Below are 16,018 nucleotides of genomic sequence, written 5' to 3' on the forward strand. Positions count from 1 at the left end.
AAAAAACAAAAATGGAGAGAGAACTTCGTTTCGTTGTCACAACCGAAGAAAGGACCATATTTAACTTTGTCTTACTAAATTTTGAAAACGCGAGGATATTTTCTACTTCGTTGTTTATCCTTGATATTGCAATACGATGTCGAGGGGAAAACAAGCACCGCTCGCGTTATCCTTTTAACGATGAAAAATGATAATACTTACGCGATCACGTCCAAACCCCTTTTCTCTATTCCATTATGTCTAAAGAATTTTTATTTTATTTTTTATTTTTTTTTATATATACAATCCCATTTTCTTCTTTTGAATCGTCGCGTTTTTTTGTGAAAAGAAATATTATATCAATGACAAATTTTTTCAAAAAAAGAAGATAAATTGATGGGTGCGTCATGTAGAAATCGGTTACTCGTATTTCATTTTAAAATTTCACATGAATACTATTCAGGTATCTGTTTTTTCTTTTCTTTTTTTTTTCTTTTTTTTTTTCATTTTTTTTATCGAAGCTCAAAACTTTTCAACCCACCCTCGTGTAATGTTTATTACTATTACTAGATATTATTATATGTTATCGTTCTTGTTAGAGAAAAAAAAAAACAAAAAGATACTTTACAGCTCATTCGATCTTTGCAATTTCGCATTATTAGATTTAAAACGTCGCGAATAAGAAGAGGAAAAAAAAAACAAAACAAAGTAAATTTTGTCAATTTTTTATAATACGCGTCACCGGCAAAAGAAAAATGGGTATACATTCGACGCGCGATTTACTATCTTGCCCCATCATTCTTTTTCTACCCATATTCTAGTTTTCCACCCCCTCCCCAGTCCCCACCTCTCGTTCCCCCGTTGCTACCCCGTGACCCCTCGTAAAAATAACGACACGAAAATTCTGTCTCTCGTATAACGATATTATGTTCTTCTATTTTTTCGATTAAATTCTTTCGCAAAAGAAGAAAAGAAAAAAGAAAAAAAAGTAACGAGACGTGAAAATCAAAAAAAAAAAAAAAAAAGAAGGAAATAATAATCGCAATACTATTATCCCAAAATCTGCGCGCTATTATTATTAGTATTATTATATATAATACGTATTACGTACAATTTCCCCCGTCTTCCACACGCCCTGCACCCCACCCCCCTCAAAAAAAAAAAGAAACCATTGACGAATAAAAAGATTTTGAATGATCTTTTTCTTTACATTCGAACCCGCTGCACGGACAGATGGTAAGAAGCGCCAATCGATTATTTTCATCGCCACATTATTAAATGCTTCATTGATTATCATTAATTTTTGTTTAAGCTATATTATATATACATATATACATATATATATATATATATATATATTACATATCTAGATAGTGTCGGTGTGTCGAGTTTCTTCTCTCTTCTACTTCTTCTACTTCTTCTTCTATTTCTACTTCTACTTCTATTACTACTTCTTACATCATATTCTTTTTATTATTTATTCGTTTTTTTTTTTTCTCAATTTTTTCATCTTTAATTATCTCTCTAATTAGTCTCGTTAATTTTCTTTGTTAAATATCATTCGTAAAACAGGATACATTAAACAACACGCATTTTATCACATGCATATATAATATATTATACATTATATACACATATTATTATTATTATTATTATTATTATTATTATTATTATTATTATTATTATTACTTACTGTTATTGTCACGAGTGTATGTACCATTTATATATCAATCTCTTTCACGGTACATCTTATGTCGCATATCAAGGTACGAGTGATTTCTAATAATTCTCTCACTCTTTATCAATCATTTTATTCTCTTTCAATCTATCTGTCTCTCTTTTTCTTTTTTATATCTCTCTTTCTTTTTTTCTTTCTTTCTGTCACATATTTTTTTATCTAGACGTCCTATTATCTTTTTTCTATTATCATTTCATTTTCTCGTCACATTTAAATATAATATTATTAATCGTATAAGTATATATATATATATATACATACACTATTTTTAAAGATATATAAGTTCGTTGATAAAGCAGCCTGACTTTCGTACATTTGTCACGAATTTTTTTTTATCTTGATTAAATGTGTATACATAAAACACATATAAATTAACATGTTTTATCTACGGGACCGGTGTTGTTCATATTCATTAGTCTCTCTATATGAATATTATTTCGAATTTGTGATATACATATACAAAGAATAGGAAAATTATGTAGAAAAATTATGAATCAATGAATATATATATCTGACGAATAAAATGGACAAGATGAATATCAATCGCCGTACCCGTAGATGAATTTTTTTATTACACGCATGCGGATTCGTCGATCTCTTATCGCTTCTATTTAAAACAAAATCAAATCAATAAAAACAAAATAATCTTCGTCCAAGAAGAGATCAGGTATATTCTCTAATATTTTAAAAATGGGGAATAATATCATTATTATTATTATTATTATTATTAATGTCTATCTCCACAATAAAATAATAAAATTAAGTAGCAGCGATATATCTCGATATGAAGAAATTTGGGTGCACGCCCCACCAGCATCGAGATTTAAAAAAAAGAATCGACGTTCGGTCTTGCATCAATTACTTTTTTTTTTTTTTTTATAATCGATGTTGTTTTTTTTTTCTTTCTTCTTTCTTTTCTACAACCTCATATTATTATACGCTGATAATTATAACCGTTTTAATTGTATAAGTCAAAAAAAAAATTTTCGAAAAGAATAACAATTTATTTTATTTATAACATCGAATCAACGATAAAATAATTATTTTTGTCTATTTTTGACTTATACAATTGAATCACTATTGTCATAATTATCGGTACACATATGATACTATATATATTTTCTCTCTCTCTTTTTCTTTTCTCTTTTTCTCTCTCTTTGTCACTCCAACCCTTTAAATGTATAGTATTACGTATATTTCTACGTACGTATGTATATGTAAAACTATAGAAAAAATTCATTTGACGAATTCACCATATCACCTTTACCGAAACCATCGATATTATTCATACATATATCGAAACTTTGAACTCTCCATATTGATTTGTTTATTTGTTTCTATTTATTTATTTTATACACGTCCATCCCAGACCTAAATTATCAATCAACCAACTATCTCTCTCATACATTTTTTTTTCCTCTTTCTCTCTCGCTCTCGCTCTCTCTCTTTCTTTCTTTCTCTATTGTATGTTGTGTACATATTTCCATCTCTCGTTTAGTTTCTTTTATTTTCCCTCTTTCTCTCTCTACATATATCTGTGTACATCAAAAATTTAAGTTAATTATGTACACTTCAACGCACACACAGGCGGATGAGATTCCAGTTTCATCATCCAGCTGATTTAGTTAACCTTTAAACGAACAAACGAATACTCCTATCTATCTCTCACCCTCTTTCTATCTCTATCTCTCTCTCTCTCTCTCTCTCTCTCTCTCTCTCTTTCTGTCTCTATCTTTTTTGTTATATTTATCTTACATAAAGTAACCCAACGCGAAATTAATTACCAAGTTTCTCATTGATTATTTATTTTGATTTGTGTTGTTTTTAAAAAAAAAAAAAAAAAATGATCTCGGAAGATCGCATTCGCCTGTGAAATTGAAATCTTATATTTAAATCAATTCACTTTATTGATCTTTCATTTCCAAAATAAAGGAGAATAAAATCAGTAAAAAAAAAATATTACTTAAAGATTAATCAGAAAATATTAAACGCGTATATATCCCTACTTTACACATAAAGTAAACTATTATTTCGCCATTGTTAATTATTATTATTATTATTATTATCTTTTGCCTTAATTACTACATATCTTTCTCTCTCTCTCTTTTTCTGCATTTCATTTTATTCTTTTCTTCATCATAGTTAAGCCAAATATATAGTTGTTGTCGTGATAGTCACGTGGCTTCAGCCCTTAAAAATATATATATTTATCTTTCTCCTGTAGCGACCCCGTCCCTCTAACCCCCCCCCTTCAACCCTTCTACTCGAACAACCCCCGTTACAAGAGGTATCACCCTCCCCCCCCCCAAAAAAAATTCCCCCCGTCGATAACCCGTTCAAGCCCGAAGTTGCACTTGACTATCGTTTATCGTACTCTCCTTCTTTATTATATTTGTATCAATCACACTGGCCTTGGACTCCTCCTATCTCGGCACGACACTATGCTACCTCTACTACTACTTCTACTACTACTTCTACTACTACTACTACTACTACTACTACTACTACTACTTCTACTACTACTACTACTACTACTACTACTACTACTACTTCTACTACTACTACTACTACTACTACCTACTACCTACTACTACTACTACTACCACTTAAAACAACTCTTCGTTGTTGTTCGGCATACGCAACCCCCGTGTAAAGTCGCAGCCAAAGTCGTTGTCCAAAAAAAAAATGGTAAGTCCCCGTGAGCCCGACGACTTGCTCTTCTTGACAAAAGAAAAAAATTAAAAAAACAGCTCTTTTACAAAATTCTCTTTAACACGATGCCAAACGAAAAAAAAAAACAAATTAATTAACCCGTAATAAAATTGACTGATATATTTTCTTCTGGTTTTGATTTTGGTTTACTCTTTATTTCTTTCTTTCTTTCTTTCTTTTTATATTATCTCATTATTATTAGAATATATTATTATGTATAATATAATAATGAATTAATTTTTCCTTTTTTTATTAATTTTAACTTTTACGTTACGTTACGTTAGGTTACGTTACGTTACGTTTGTTTGTTCGTTTGTTTGTTTGTTGGTTTTTCCGTTTCTTCTTCTTCTTCTTCTTCTTAAATATTATCAGCATTTTGGTTTGATAAATTTAATAATAATAATAATAATACGTATACGTATGTTATTCTCGCGTGGGCACGTCTCGTCTAAGTCTCGTCTCGTGACAAGCTGCGTCTTAATATCTTCCTCATTTCTTTTTTTTTTAATCAACAATTTTCTCTTTCCTATCTCTTTCTCTCTCTCTCTCTCTCTCTCTCTCTCTCTCACTTTTTTTATCTATCTACCTGTCTATCTTTATCCATAACCTTTCCCAAAATAATATCAAAAAACCAAAGTTTATCAAAAATTAACTGACCTTTTTTCGTCCCTTTTCCTTCGTGTACTCCAAATCATTTTTCATTAACACAATGACCAAATCAAACAATTGTGGACGTCCGAAAAAAACGAGTGAAAAAAAAGAGAGAGAGAGAGAGAGAGGGCAGGGGGAAGAGAAAGAGATAAAGTTATAATTAAACGAAATAGAATAAAAAAAAAGAGAATCAATCAATTTATTTATTATGTCATTTTAAAACAGGTTATTATCTAATTATACGAATCAAACGATAAATTCGTTCATTTCTTTTTTCTTTCATATTTAATATTCAAGATTTTATATCATTGTGTCATAATCATCGGATTCATTTATCTGTCAAAGATGTTTTTTAAAAAACATGAAAATATCATGGAACGTTCTCTACGCGAATTTCCAATAATTTTAACATACCACTTTTCTCTCTCTCTCTCTCTCTCTCTCTCTCTCACTCTCTCTCTCTCTCTTTTTATCCATCTATCTACCTTAATATATCTTTCTTCGTTCCTCTTGTATATATTATCTGTATCTATATACATATTTACATACGTACCGTTTATATAATACTTTCCCTTCCAATTTTTGAACGTGCTCCTTATATTAATAATATATAACACGTTTTCTATTAGATATTTCGATTTTGAACATCCTCATTAATCAGCCAATCAAACAAGTATGATATTAAAACGATAATAATAGAGTTGATTTGTTTGGAGTTTTGTTTTTCTTTCTATCTTACTCTCTTTCTCTCTTTCTATCTATCTTTCTTTCTATCTATCTATCTATCTATCTATCTATCTATCTATCTATCTATCTATCTATCTATCTATCTATCTATCTATCTATCTCTATCTATTTCTATTTGACAATTAATTCTATTTCACACAGCATAATCGCATCTATTTAATGCTCGTCACTTCTTACATCCCATTTTGACGTACACACACGCTTTATTATTATTATTCTTCACATTTATTTATATTATTAATTAAAAATATTTATTATAGATAAATTATCGACATGCACTCTCTTCTGGAGACGTCATTTTTTCTCAAACCCATGAATTCCCTCTACAACAACAACCACAACCATTTATTACCATAATTATTATCTTGCCACTTTATAATTGCCTGTTTATTTCTTCTTCTTTTTCTTATTATTATTATTATATATTTTCGCTTTTCTTCCAAGTTTTTGTATATTCTTATAATTTTTCTTTCTTTCTTTCTTTCTTTCTTTTTCGCCATTAACAAACCAAAAAGTCTCTCTCGTCATCGCTAATTTCAACTGGGTCGGGGAGAGGGGAGGGCGGGGTGGGGCGGAAACGAAAATAATAAAAATGTGTTGACCACCGAAAACAGAGTGAGAGAGAGAGAGAGAGAGAGAGAGAGAGAGAGAGAGAAAGAGAGCCTTGTTCATGGCCAACAAAATACGAACATTTAAATTTGGACGAAGTTTACGATTTTTCCTAGAGCTCGGTCGTCGTTTCAAAATGCGCGAACGCGAACACACGGGTACAAGCACAGGCACAGGCACAAGCACGGGCACAGGCACAGGTTTGTTGGGTTTGCACGAAAACACTAAATTAATGTGGCTATAACTATTGCTGTGTTATGCGTCTCTTTCGACCATACGGTGGCATTATTAGCCAATAACTTACTCTCTCTCTCTCTCTCTCTCTCTCTTTTTTCTTTTTTTTTTTTCTCTTCATTTTATTATAGCCACGTAGCAACGTGCATACCAGCCCGAACGAATCTAGATTTTATTGCGAATAGACGCGGGGAATGTAAAAGTTATGTCATTATTGCCTATCCTAACGTTAATACTTTTTCAAATACATTTACTTCTCGTTTCTAATTTCGAAAACTTTCGTAACCCACCCGTCATTCGAAAATCGAAGCCAACGGAAGTGTCAGTAAAAAGAAAAGAAGAAATCTGCTTGCGAAATTTCCAATCATCTTTTTTTTTGTTTTCTTCTTCTTCTTCTTCTTCTTCTTCTTCTTCTGTTTTTATTTTTTTTTTATTTTTTTTTTTTTTTACTTATGTTAGATCCTATTACTCGAAAATCCTTAACACGTTCGCGTTCGAAATAATTTCACATTTAAAATACTTTTCTTCGAGTAATAAATAAATATATTCATTTAAAAGAAATATATATATATATTCTTATAGAAAAAAAAAAAATGGAAAACGAATATCCACAACTTGTCTTTCAAAATTTAATACTTTCCTACTTCATCATACTTATAGTAGGAATATTCATTTAAAAATATAAAACGTAAAATTACAAATAATTACAACGAGTTTAAATACCACTCCCCTTCCGTTCACGTAAATTGTCCCTACCCTTCGAGTAATATGAAAAGTAAAAAAAATATAAAAAATATATAAGAAAGAGAGAAAGAGAGAGAGAGAAAGAGAGGTAGAGAGATAAACGTGTTACATCGTTATGAAAAGAGAAAAATTCCCTCTTTCCCCACCTCTTCCCCCTTCTCTCTCTCTCTCTCTCTCTCTCTTTCTTATAGTGAACGATAAATTTAAGATCGTCGTGGGGGAATAGTAAATTTATGCGGAGAATTATTACCGCAGATATAATGCAAGCAAGAGATAAAAAGAAAGAAAGGAAATAGAAAGAGAAAGCTTTAGTAAAGTCTTACTTGGATTAAAAGCACGAAAGTCGCTTACTGAAATATTTCTGCGTGTCACCATTTTCTCCGGGATTAAGCGGCCGTATTTCCGCATTGCATTCGTTAAAACACTCGGACGCGACCAAGCTTTATGGTCTCTCGAGAAACCCTCATCTACTTCTACCATTTCCTTTTTTCCCCCCTCTTTTTAACTTTTCTCTTTTTACTCTCTTTACCTTTATCTTTTCCATACACCACCCCATCGTTTCTTGCTTCTTCTTCTTCATTTTCTTCTTCTTCCTCCTCTTGTTCTTCTTCTTCTTCTTCTTCTTCTTATTTTCTAGTACAAATCCTTACACCCAAACTTCTCAAACTCATGCCAGTTGTTTCGAATTTTACTCGTTCGACTAACCAAAGCGAGTTTTTTTTCCTTTATTTGCATATTTTACGACGCAATGGTTACGACGAACATACAAATAGAACTATTGGTTCTTTTACTTTGTTCTTTATCCTTCTTCTACTCCCCCTTGCCCTTCTATTATTACTCCTCGTTTCCCTTTTTTACTTTTTTTCTTTCTTCCCTCCTTTCCTTCTATTTCTTTTTGATCTTCTTTGATTTAGTTATAGATCATTCTTTCGTAGAAAACGAAAACCTACGAAGGATTTTAAGCATTTTCTATATAACAGTAAACTACACTTTTGTTTTTACGTCAATTTCCAAAATTCATCCCTTATATTCGTTCTCGTAACGCTTTCCTCTAAAATTGTCCTATTTTCTTCTCGGTTTTTTACTTCTCTTTTTCTTTTTTTTTCTTTTTTCTTTTCTTTTTTCTTTTTTCCTTTCTTACGTGTTCCTTACGATTAGCGGATATTTTTGGTCGTCGTCTATTTTCTACTCTTTTTTTATTTTATGCCGAACTATTCGGAGCAGAAGACAGGGAGTAGTAGTTAATTTGAAATATTGCTTGACAAATATTTCGAATAACTTCGATGGTTTTTTCTCTATCCCGTCAACCGATAATTTGGATCTTTTATTTCGTTTTCTTTTTTTCTTCAATTATATTTGCAAATTTTCATTGAAAAAGAAATTTCTTTCGGAATGTCGTTAATTTTTATCCTTTTATTTATGTGTATCCCCTCAGATATTTCAAATATTTATTTTCTTTAACGTTAGAAAAGTAACGTCGTGATATATTTTGATTTAATTAAACAAAATTTGTTCCATTTATTGTCGTAGAAAAAAGGACAAGAAAACAAATTACAAGAACGATATATTTTCTTTGTCTTAAATTATTATCATTAAATAACGATTACTAATAGTATCCTGAATTATCGACAATCGTTCTTATTATTTTTTTTTTTTTTCTTTTCCTTCTTTCCTTCCCATTCCAAATTTGAGGCTCGAACGATTAGAAGGAAAATCGATTTTTAATGTCGAAATTTTCATGTTCGTTGACTCTCTTTCTCTCTCTCTCTCTCCAAGCATGATAATAATGCACTCCTGTGTGTTTCCTATAAATCCGTAAATCGATTCCGATAATGATCGGTAGTTTCCCTTTTTAATGGGCACAATTAATGCGAACTATTCTTGTTCCTTTATAATTTTCGCTATCAAACGCGAAATAATATGTGTTAGGTAAATATAATACAAAATCAAAGCAAATTGAACGTGAAATTGTCGATGCTTTATACGTACACCCCGTATTATTTCAATCTCATTTTTTTTCCATATCTTCTCGTTCATTGTTTACCACAAACATATATATATATATATATATAAATCGATTATAGTTCGACGAAACTATTACCAGACGTTGTTCACAAAGTCCTCACGTGTTTTGATTTTCAACGAATTTACGCGTAAACGTTCGAATCTGTCCGAACATTATTCGTTCTTCGATTTTTATCGATATTTTCAGAAAAACGATTATTTTTGGAATATATATATATATTCACCTACCTCACCTACCCTTACCCTCACCCCCTTCTCTTTTTCTCTTATTCCTTGTTGACATTAAAACAAAAATTTTCAGAAATATTTTTTGAACAATTATTCTATGAACATTATCCTTTACTTTATCTCTCTCTCTCTCTCTCTCTCTCTCTCCCTCTCTCTCTCTCTTTTACTTTCTTATTAATTATTAATAATAAAATATAATTTCAAAGAATATTTTTGTTCTATCACAATACGGTGAAAAATATTTTGTCTAGAAAATTTGTAAATTTCCCCATACACAAAATCCATGAACATTCTCTCTCTCTCTCTCTCTTTCTTTTAGTCTTTCACTTTGTAGAAAATGGGAAGTACGCGTGCGTGTAGACGCATTTCTGGTTAGCTCGTACTTGTATTTGAAGTATCTCTGTACTCTCTATTTTCTCTTTCTCTCTCTCTTCTCTCTCTCTCTCTCTCCCTATTTCGAGCTCGGCTCATGGAACGCCCGGGGAACTTGCTCCCGATCGATCGAACATAGTGTATTTCGTGAGATAAGGATAGAGGAAGGAAGGAAGGAAGGAATGAAGGAAGGAAGGAAGGAAGGAAGGAAGGCCACAGAGCATCGACCAACCAACCAACCAACCAACCAACCAACCAACCAACCGACCAACCAACCTCCTTTTCGACGTCTTATCCTTCCCGACCTAGACCAATTTAATTATTATACTCTTTTTGTCTCTCTCTCTCTCTCTCTCTCTCTCTCTCTCTCTTTCATTATCTTATTTTTCTCTTCACGCATTAATCGACTAAATAAAAACATCATAAGAATACATGTATATATATATAGAATATATTTATTATTAAAAAAAAAAACTCCGATGATTGGATAAACGGGTAGAAAATACTTTGTCAAGTATTTAGCAACGTTTAATGAAATAATTAAGAAATTTCAATCGAGCTTGAGTTTCGGATTGATCGAAGAACCGTTGATTGACAAAACTTCGTATAACGAATAATTTCTACGAGAATGAACAAATTTATCAGTTAGGATTTATCAATTAGGATTTATCAATTAGGATTTATCAATTAGGATTTATCCGAATGTTTCCAACACGTATAATCCAATACATATTTACCCGAAGCCTATAATTTAATTAATAAGATAAATAAATATACGATATCGTAGTACATTTACTAATTCGACAATTTAACATCCTATTCTCTTTTTCTTTCTCTTTCTATTTCTATTTCTATTTTTTATTATCCCTCACAAAGTATGTAATTTTCTGGACATATAGTTAATGATCTCGTAATCGTTTAACTTTAACTAACGCTTCGAACGATCGTTATATACGATACACATAAATACTTACTTATATACATACACACGTTTATATATCTATTACATATGTATGATAAGCATAAAGCTGCTACTGCTGATGCTATTGGTGCGTTACACATTTATTTCACTCAAAGAGAAATTTTCCATCGTTTCTCTAATCAAACGGACCGGAAAGAGAAAAGGAAAAAGAAATAGAGAAAGAGAGAGAGAGAGAGAGAGAAAGAAAGAGAGAGAAGAAAGAGAGATACACTATTACACTTTATAAAGACGCGATAACATTTTCAATTATTCGACTGCGTTTATACCTCTCCTCTCTCTCTCTCTCTCTCTCTCTTTATTTCTCGACCATTTAAACGCTCTTAAATCAACTTTACCATCTAAAGTAACGTTTAAAATTAATGAAACGCACGAGACTCCAATGAAATAACGTAGCTTACCACAGAATACGAAACAAAGGGAATTCATTAATCATACCTACATGCATACATGTATTTATACACATTTATACTTACTATACATATACACTTACTATATGAGAGCTCTGATATACCTATTTCGAAAACCTTCCTCTAAAATGATTGTATTATAAAGTCAAGGTTAGTTTTTTCCCTTTTCTTTTTTCTTTTCCTCTCTCTCTCTCTCTCTCTCTCTCTCTCTCTCTCTCTCTCTCTCTCTCTCTCTTGCTCTCTACGTTTTTCTCTCCTTCTTTGTTTTTTTTCTTTTTCCCTTGTCTACGCTCTCAACATACTCTAAATCACTTCACCTAATGTATTTCACTCTATATTCAAATTTTCAACTTCTTTTTTTGTTTTCATTATTATTATTATTATTATTATTATTATTATTATTATTATTATTATTATTATTAATATTGTTGTTGTTATAAAATAGTATTTTTATTATAATTGTTATTATTATCAAATTGATTAGTTTATATCATGTTAACGCATCGTCATGCAACGTCGTCGTCATCTTCGTTGTTGTCGTCGTCATCATCGTCGTTGTTGTTGTCGTCGTCACATCTTGATTTATATAAATCCTTTCCTATCTACACGTTGGCTCCGTATCATCGAGAATACATGGGGATTACTATAAAAAAAAAAAGAAAAAAAAAAAACAGCGGAGAAAAATAAATCCGAAAAAACTAATCGTCACAAATTAATTACACATACACGTACATATAAACACACACACACACACACACACTTTCTATCTGTTTCTCTCTTTCTCTTTCTTTCTCTTTCTTTCTCTCACTCTATTTATCTTTTTTTCCATAAAAATTGCATCACATTTTGTTTTTTCTTTCTTTCTACTACTACTTATATGCATTACTTTCTATTTTCTTTGTGTTCGTTTTTTCGATATGAGTGTTTCTGCATTTTTCATTGATAAATTTTTATTTTTCATTAAATATTGAATTTTTTGTTGTTGTTGTTGACATCATATACAATTAAGAAATTTTTTTTTCTTACTGCGCATGCCTAGTATAATAGTGTATCATTAGATATAGATTAGTTATAGATCATAATATATAGAATTAATTTTTGAATATAATTGAAAATTAACCAAGCGAATAATATGAATTATCTTCGGGATCAACGTGGATCGTCGATGATAACATTTTTTTTGTATTTCTTTTTTTTTGTTTTTTTATTTTTATTTTATAACATTTTTTTTATTGTATAATATAAAAATATCAAATAAATCCTATCGTCACGACAATCCTCGTGTTTCCCGAATAGCGTCACGTTTACAATCGAAAAGAGAACGTGACGCTATTTTTTGAAACTAATTTAATCTTTGCAGGAAATAATAACGTCGTGCTATTTATCTTTTAACCAACGCACGCTACGATTTTTTTGTTTCTTTTAAATATATATTTATATATATATATATTATATATATATATATTTATATTAAATAATGCACATGAGAGATTAATAATTATTCTCCTCCCCCTCGAGATTACTTTTTTACTTACGATTGTTGAATAAATAAAACCTAATTTTTTCTCGTTTAGTATTAATTAATAAAATATATTATATAATATGTATGCATAATTCTCTCGATGCAAATGGACTTACGTCAATCTACGAGAACCTTTTATTGTTTTCTTTTTTTTTTTTTTCTTTCACTTTCTTTCTGTGTATAACTTTTTTTTCCCCCTTACAATTAGTTTGTACTTTTTTCGAAATCCTTCGCACATGGAAAGTAATCACGAAAGAACGAGTTTTTATATACGGCGTTCGGCAATCCAAATCGAAATTGCGAACAACAATTAAACCGAGTTAGGTGAAAATTTATCAACGTCAAAATTACCGCGTAATGAAATAATAACAGAAAAAGAAAATAAAGTCAATTAATTGCGATACTGTGTCCGACAATTTTGTGATTTTTCATTTAGAACAAAAACATTAATACGATTATTAAAAATTACCCTAATAAATTCACTTTCAAGCTTATTCGTTATTATTCATTGTTAAATAATTTATTTGAAAAATATATAACAGCAAGAAGAAGTAAAATAAAATATATCAAAAGATAATATAATCGAACGAATTAAAATCTTCGAAATAAATTTACTACATTACGAATATCATTTATGTGATTGATAGTAGATTTTTTTAAACATAAAAAAAAAAAATAACCCGAACAATTAATTGTCGTCTACGAGTCACAATATATCGATGCGGACTGCCGATTCGTCTTATTATTTTCACACTAATTAATTATGTTCTTTTGCTTTCAGTATTCGCGTTTCGTAACGAGATCAAAAAAATCTTTCGACTATTTTCTCTATTTCTCTTTTCCTCTTTTTTACTATTTTACCAATCTACTTCTCTCTTTCTCTCTCTCACTCTCTCTCTCTCTCTCTCTCTCTATCTCTCTCACTCTTTCTCTCTTTTTTTATTCCCTATTATTATCTTTTTATTCTCTTTCTCTCTCAAAAAAGAAGTTACCAAATCGAGAACCCTATGATCTCGCGATAAAAATATTTGTGATTAAATAATATTTCAATTTTCAAAATGAATTCCTAGGAAATTGTAATGCCATCAGAAAAAAATTCACGAACGGGTCTCTCACCGATCTTCAAACCAATTCGAACGTATTCCTCGTGAACAACTTAACAGATCGAATAAAAACCCGAACCCTTATCCGAATAAAATTGAACCCGAAGAAGGATGATCGACAAAAAAAAACAAACAAACTACGTCAAACAAATTCGCAAGTTCATCGGGTTGACTCGATTACGAATGAGAAAACGACGACGGGAACATTCGTTCATTCGTTCGGAGCACTAAGCTTCTTTTTTCCTTTTTGTTTTTGATCGAATGCCACGTATATGCTAACGCACACGTTTTCTCTTGTCTGTTCTATGTGTTGTTTTCTTTACGTCGACACTCTACAACTACTACTACTACTACTACTACTGCTACTACTACTACTACTACTACAACAACCTACGCCAATTATAACCATCATCACCAACCAATCAACCAACCAACCAACCAACCAACCAACCAACCACCATTCGAAAAACCACCATCGACCGAGCAAAAAACAAATTTCTCTCCTATTTCTAATCTAACGGCTACAATATTCCATCCTTTTTCCTAACCCAACTTCAATCTATATCTATCTCTCTTTTTCTTTCCCTTCTCTCTCTCTCTCTCTCTCTCTCTCTTTTTCTTTCTTTTTCTCGATCTTTTTATTTTTTTTTTGTTTCCATCTCTCTCTCTCTCTCTCTTTCTCTTCCAACAATCTTTTTATCTTTGGCCGTATTGACGCTGCTCTCACATTGTTGGTTACTTCTGTCCTTTTTCTTACGTCCACGCTCACCATCGGTGAACCAATGGTGTACCAATGGCCACCATGGTGTACATATATTCCGATGGTAACCCGACGGTCCGGTCTGACCCCACCTACCATCGCGTACGGTGAGTCCTTTTCTATTGAAAGTGCTCGAACACTGTTATTCGTCCGTGGAGGATATATCTTATGACGACTTGACCGTGTTTACGTATTTTCCCCCGTTTTTATTATTTCAACCCCTACCCCTTACCACCCCCTACCCCACCTTTTCTTTCGAACGTCCAACACTTTTTGTATTTCCTTTTTTACGAGTCGAGATACGAACCGAACGTATAAATAGTTTCACATGATTTTCAAACGCGAGATTATCCTGTCTTTTGTGTTTTTTTTTTTTGTTATCTTTTATTTTACGATGAATATACCAGGTAAATGATATAATCGAAGAATTTTTTACAAGATTTCCAATGATGGTATATTGGATGTTTTTTCTCTCTCTCTTTCTTTCTCAACTATAATTCTAATTAAAATACGATTTAGAAATTTGGATCGATGTTATCGATGGTTATAATTCAAATTAAATAATGTCATTTGCTTTTTCTTTTTTTTTTTTTTTTAGTATGAAATGTTCCTGTAACTATTATGAAATTATTCGTAAAACATCCAATATGCGATTGATTTGTTTACACCAATATTCTGAAACATTCCTTTTTGTCCTTCGTTAATTAATTTTTTCTGACACTCTTTTTTTTTGATCTTAACGTAATTGAATTACGTCGAGTCACGCGATTAGGATAATCTTCCACGTTTCGATGATAGTGTTTACGAATAGGAATAAATCCTAACATCCAATGGTTATGTTATTTTTATAAAAAAAAAAATTAATTAGAAAGAAATTCGAGTTTAATTTTATGATGAAAAACGAAAAGAAAATGTATTTTAGAAGAGAAAAAAGATTAGATTAGAATTTTTTATTTGTCTATTAACACAAAATATCTCGGAATTATGATAATTGAATAAACTTGAAATTTGATTTCATTCGCCATTGGATATAAAGATCCTTTCCTATTGGATATGCGAAGCGGTACCACGAGACGAGGCATCGGCGAAGCTAATTAACGTTGCTAATAAATATAGGCATTGCAAAACAATTATTCGTTTATAGAGTTATATGTTCAGGAACGTAGAGTAATACGTAACGTCGCCTGTAATTTTTGCGCAAAAAT

At 31.0% G+C, this 16,018-nt stretch overlaps 1 protein-coding gene across 9 annotated transcripts in view; it reads left to right on the forward strand.

Moving 5' to 3' along the window:
* LOC106791073 (serine/threonine-protein phosphatase 2B catalytic subunit 2-like) overlaps positions 1–16,018 on the forward strand; it is a 141,345-nt gene that overhangs the window by 120,765 nt on the left and 4,562 nt on the right. For 2 of the 9 annotated variants that reach the window (XM_014756436.1, XM_014756438.1), the window contains exons 10-11: positions 1,213–1,215; positions 4,373–4,405. The exons of 3 other annotated variants lie outside the window; for them this stretch is intronic. In XM_014756436.1, the coding sequence (XP_014611922.1) occupies positions 1,213–1,215; positions 4,373–4,405 (36 nt within the window). The remainder of the gene's footprint in view (positions 1–1,212; positions 1,216–4,372; positions 4,406–16,018) is intronic. 4 more of the 9 variants (XM_014756441.1, XM_014756443.1, XM_014756437.1 and 1 more) reach the window with 2 other exon arrangements.

The sequence above is a fragment of the Polistes canadensis genome, unplaced genomic scaffold (genome assembly GCF_001313835.1).
Source record: "Polistes canadensis isolate GaletaPanama2010 unplaced genomic scaffold, ASM131383v1 scaffold_284, whole genome shotgun sequence".
Taxonomy (NCBI): domain Eukaryota; kingdom Metazoa; phylum Arthropoda; class Insecta; order Hymenoptera; family Vespidae; genus Polistes; species Polistes canadensis.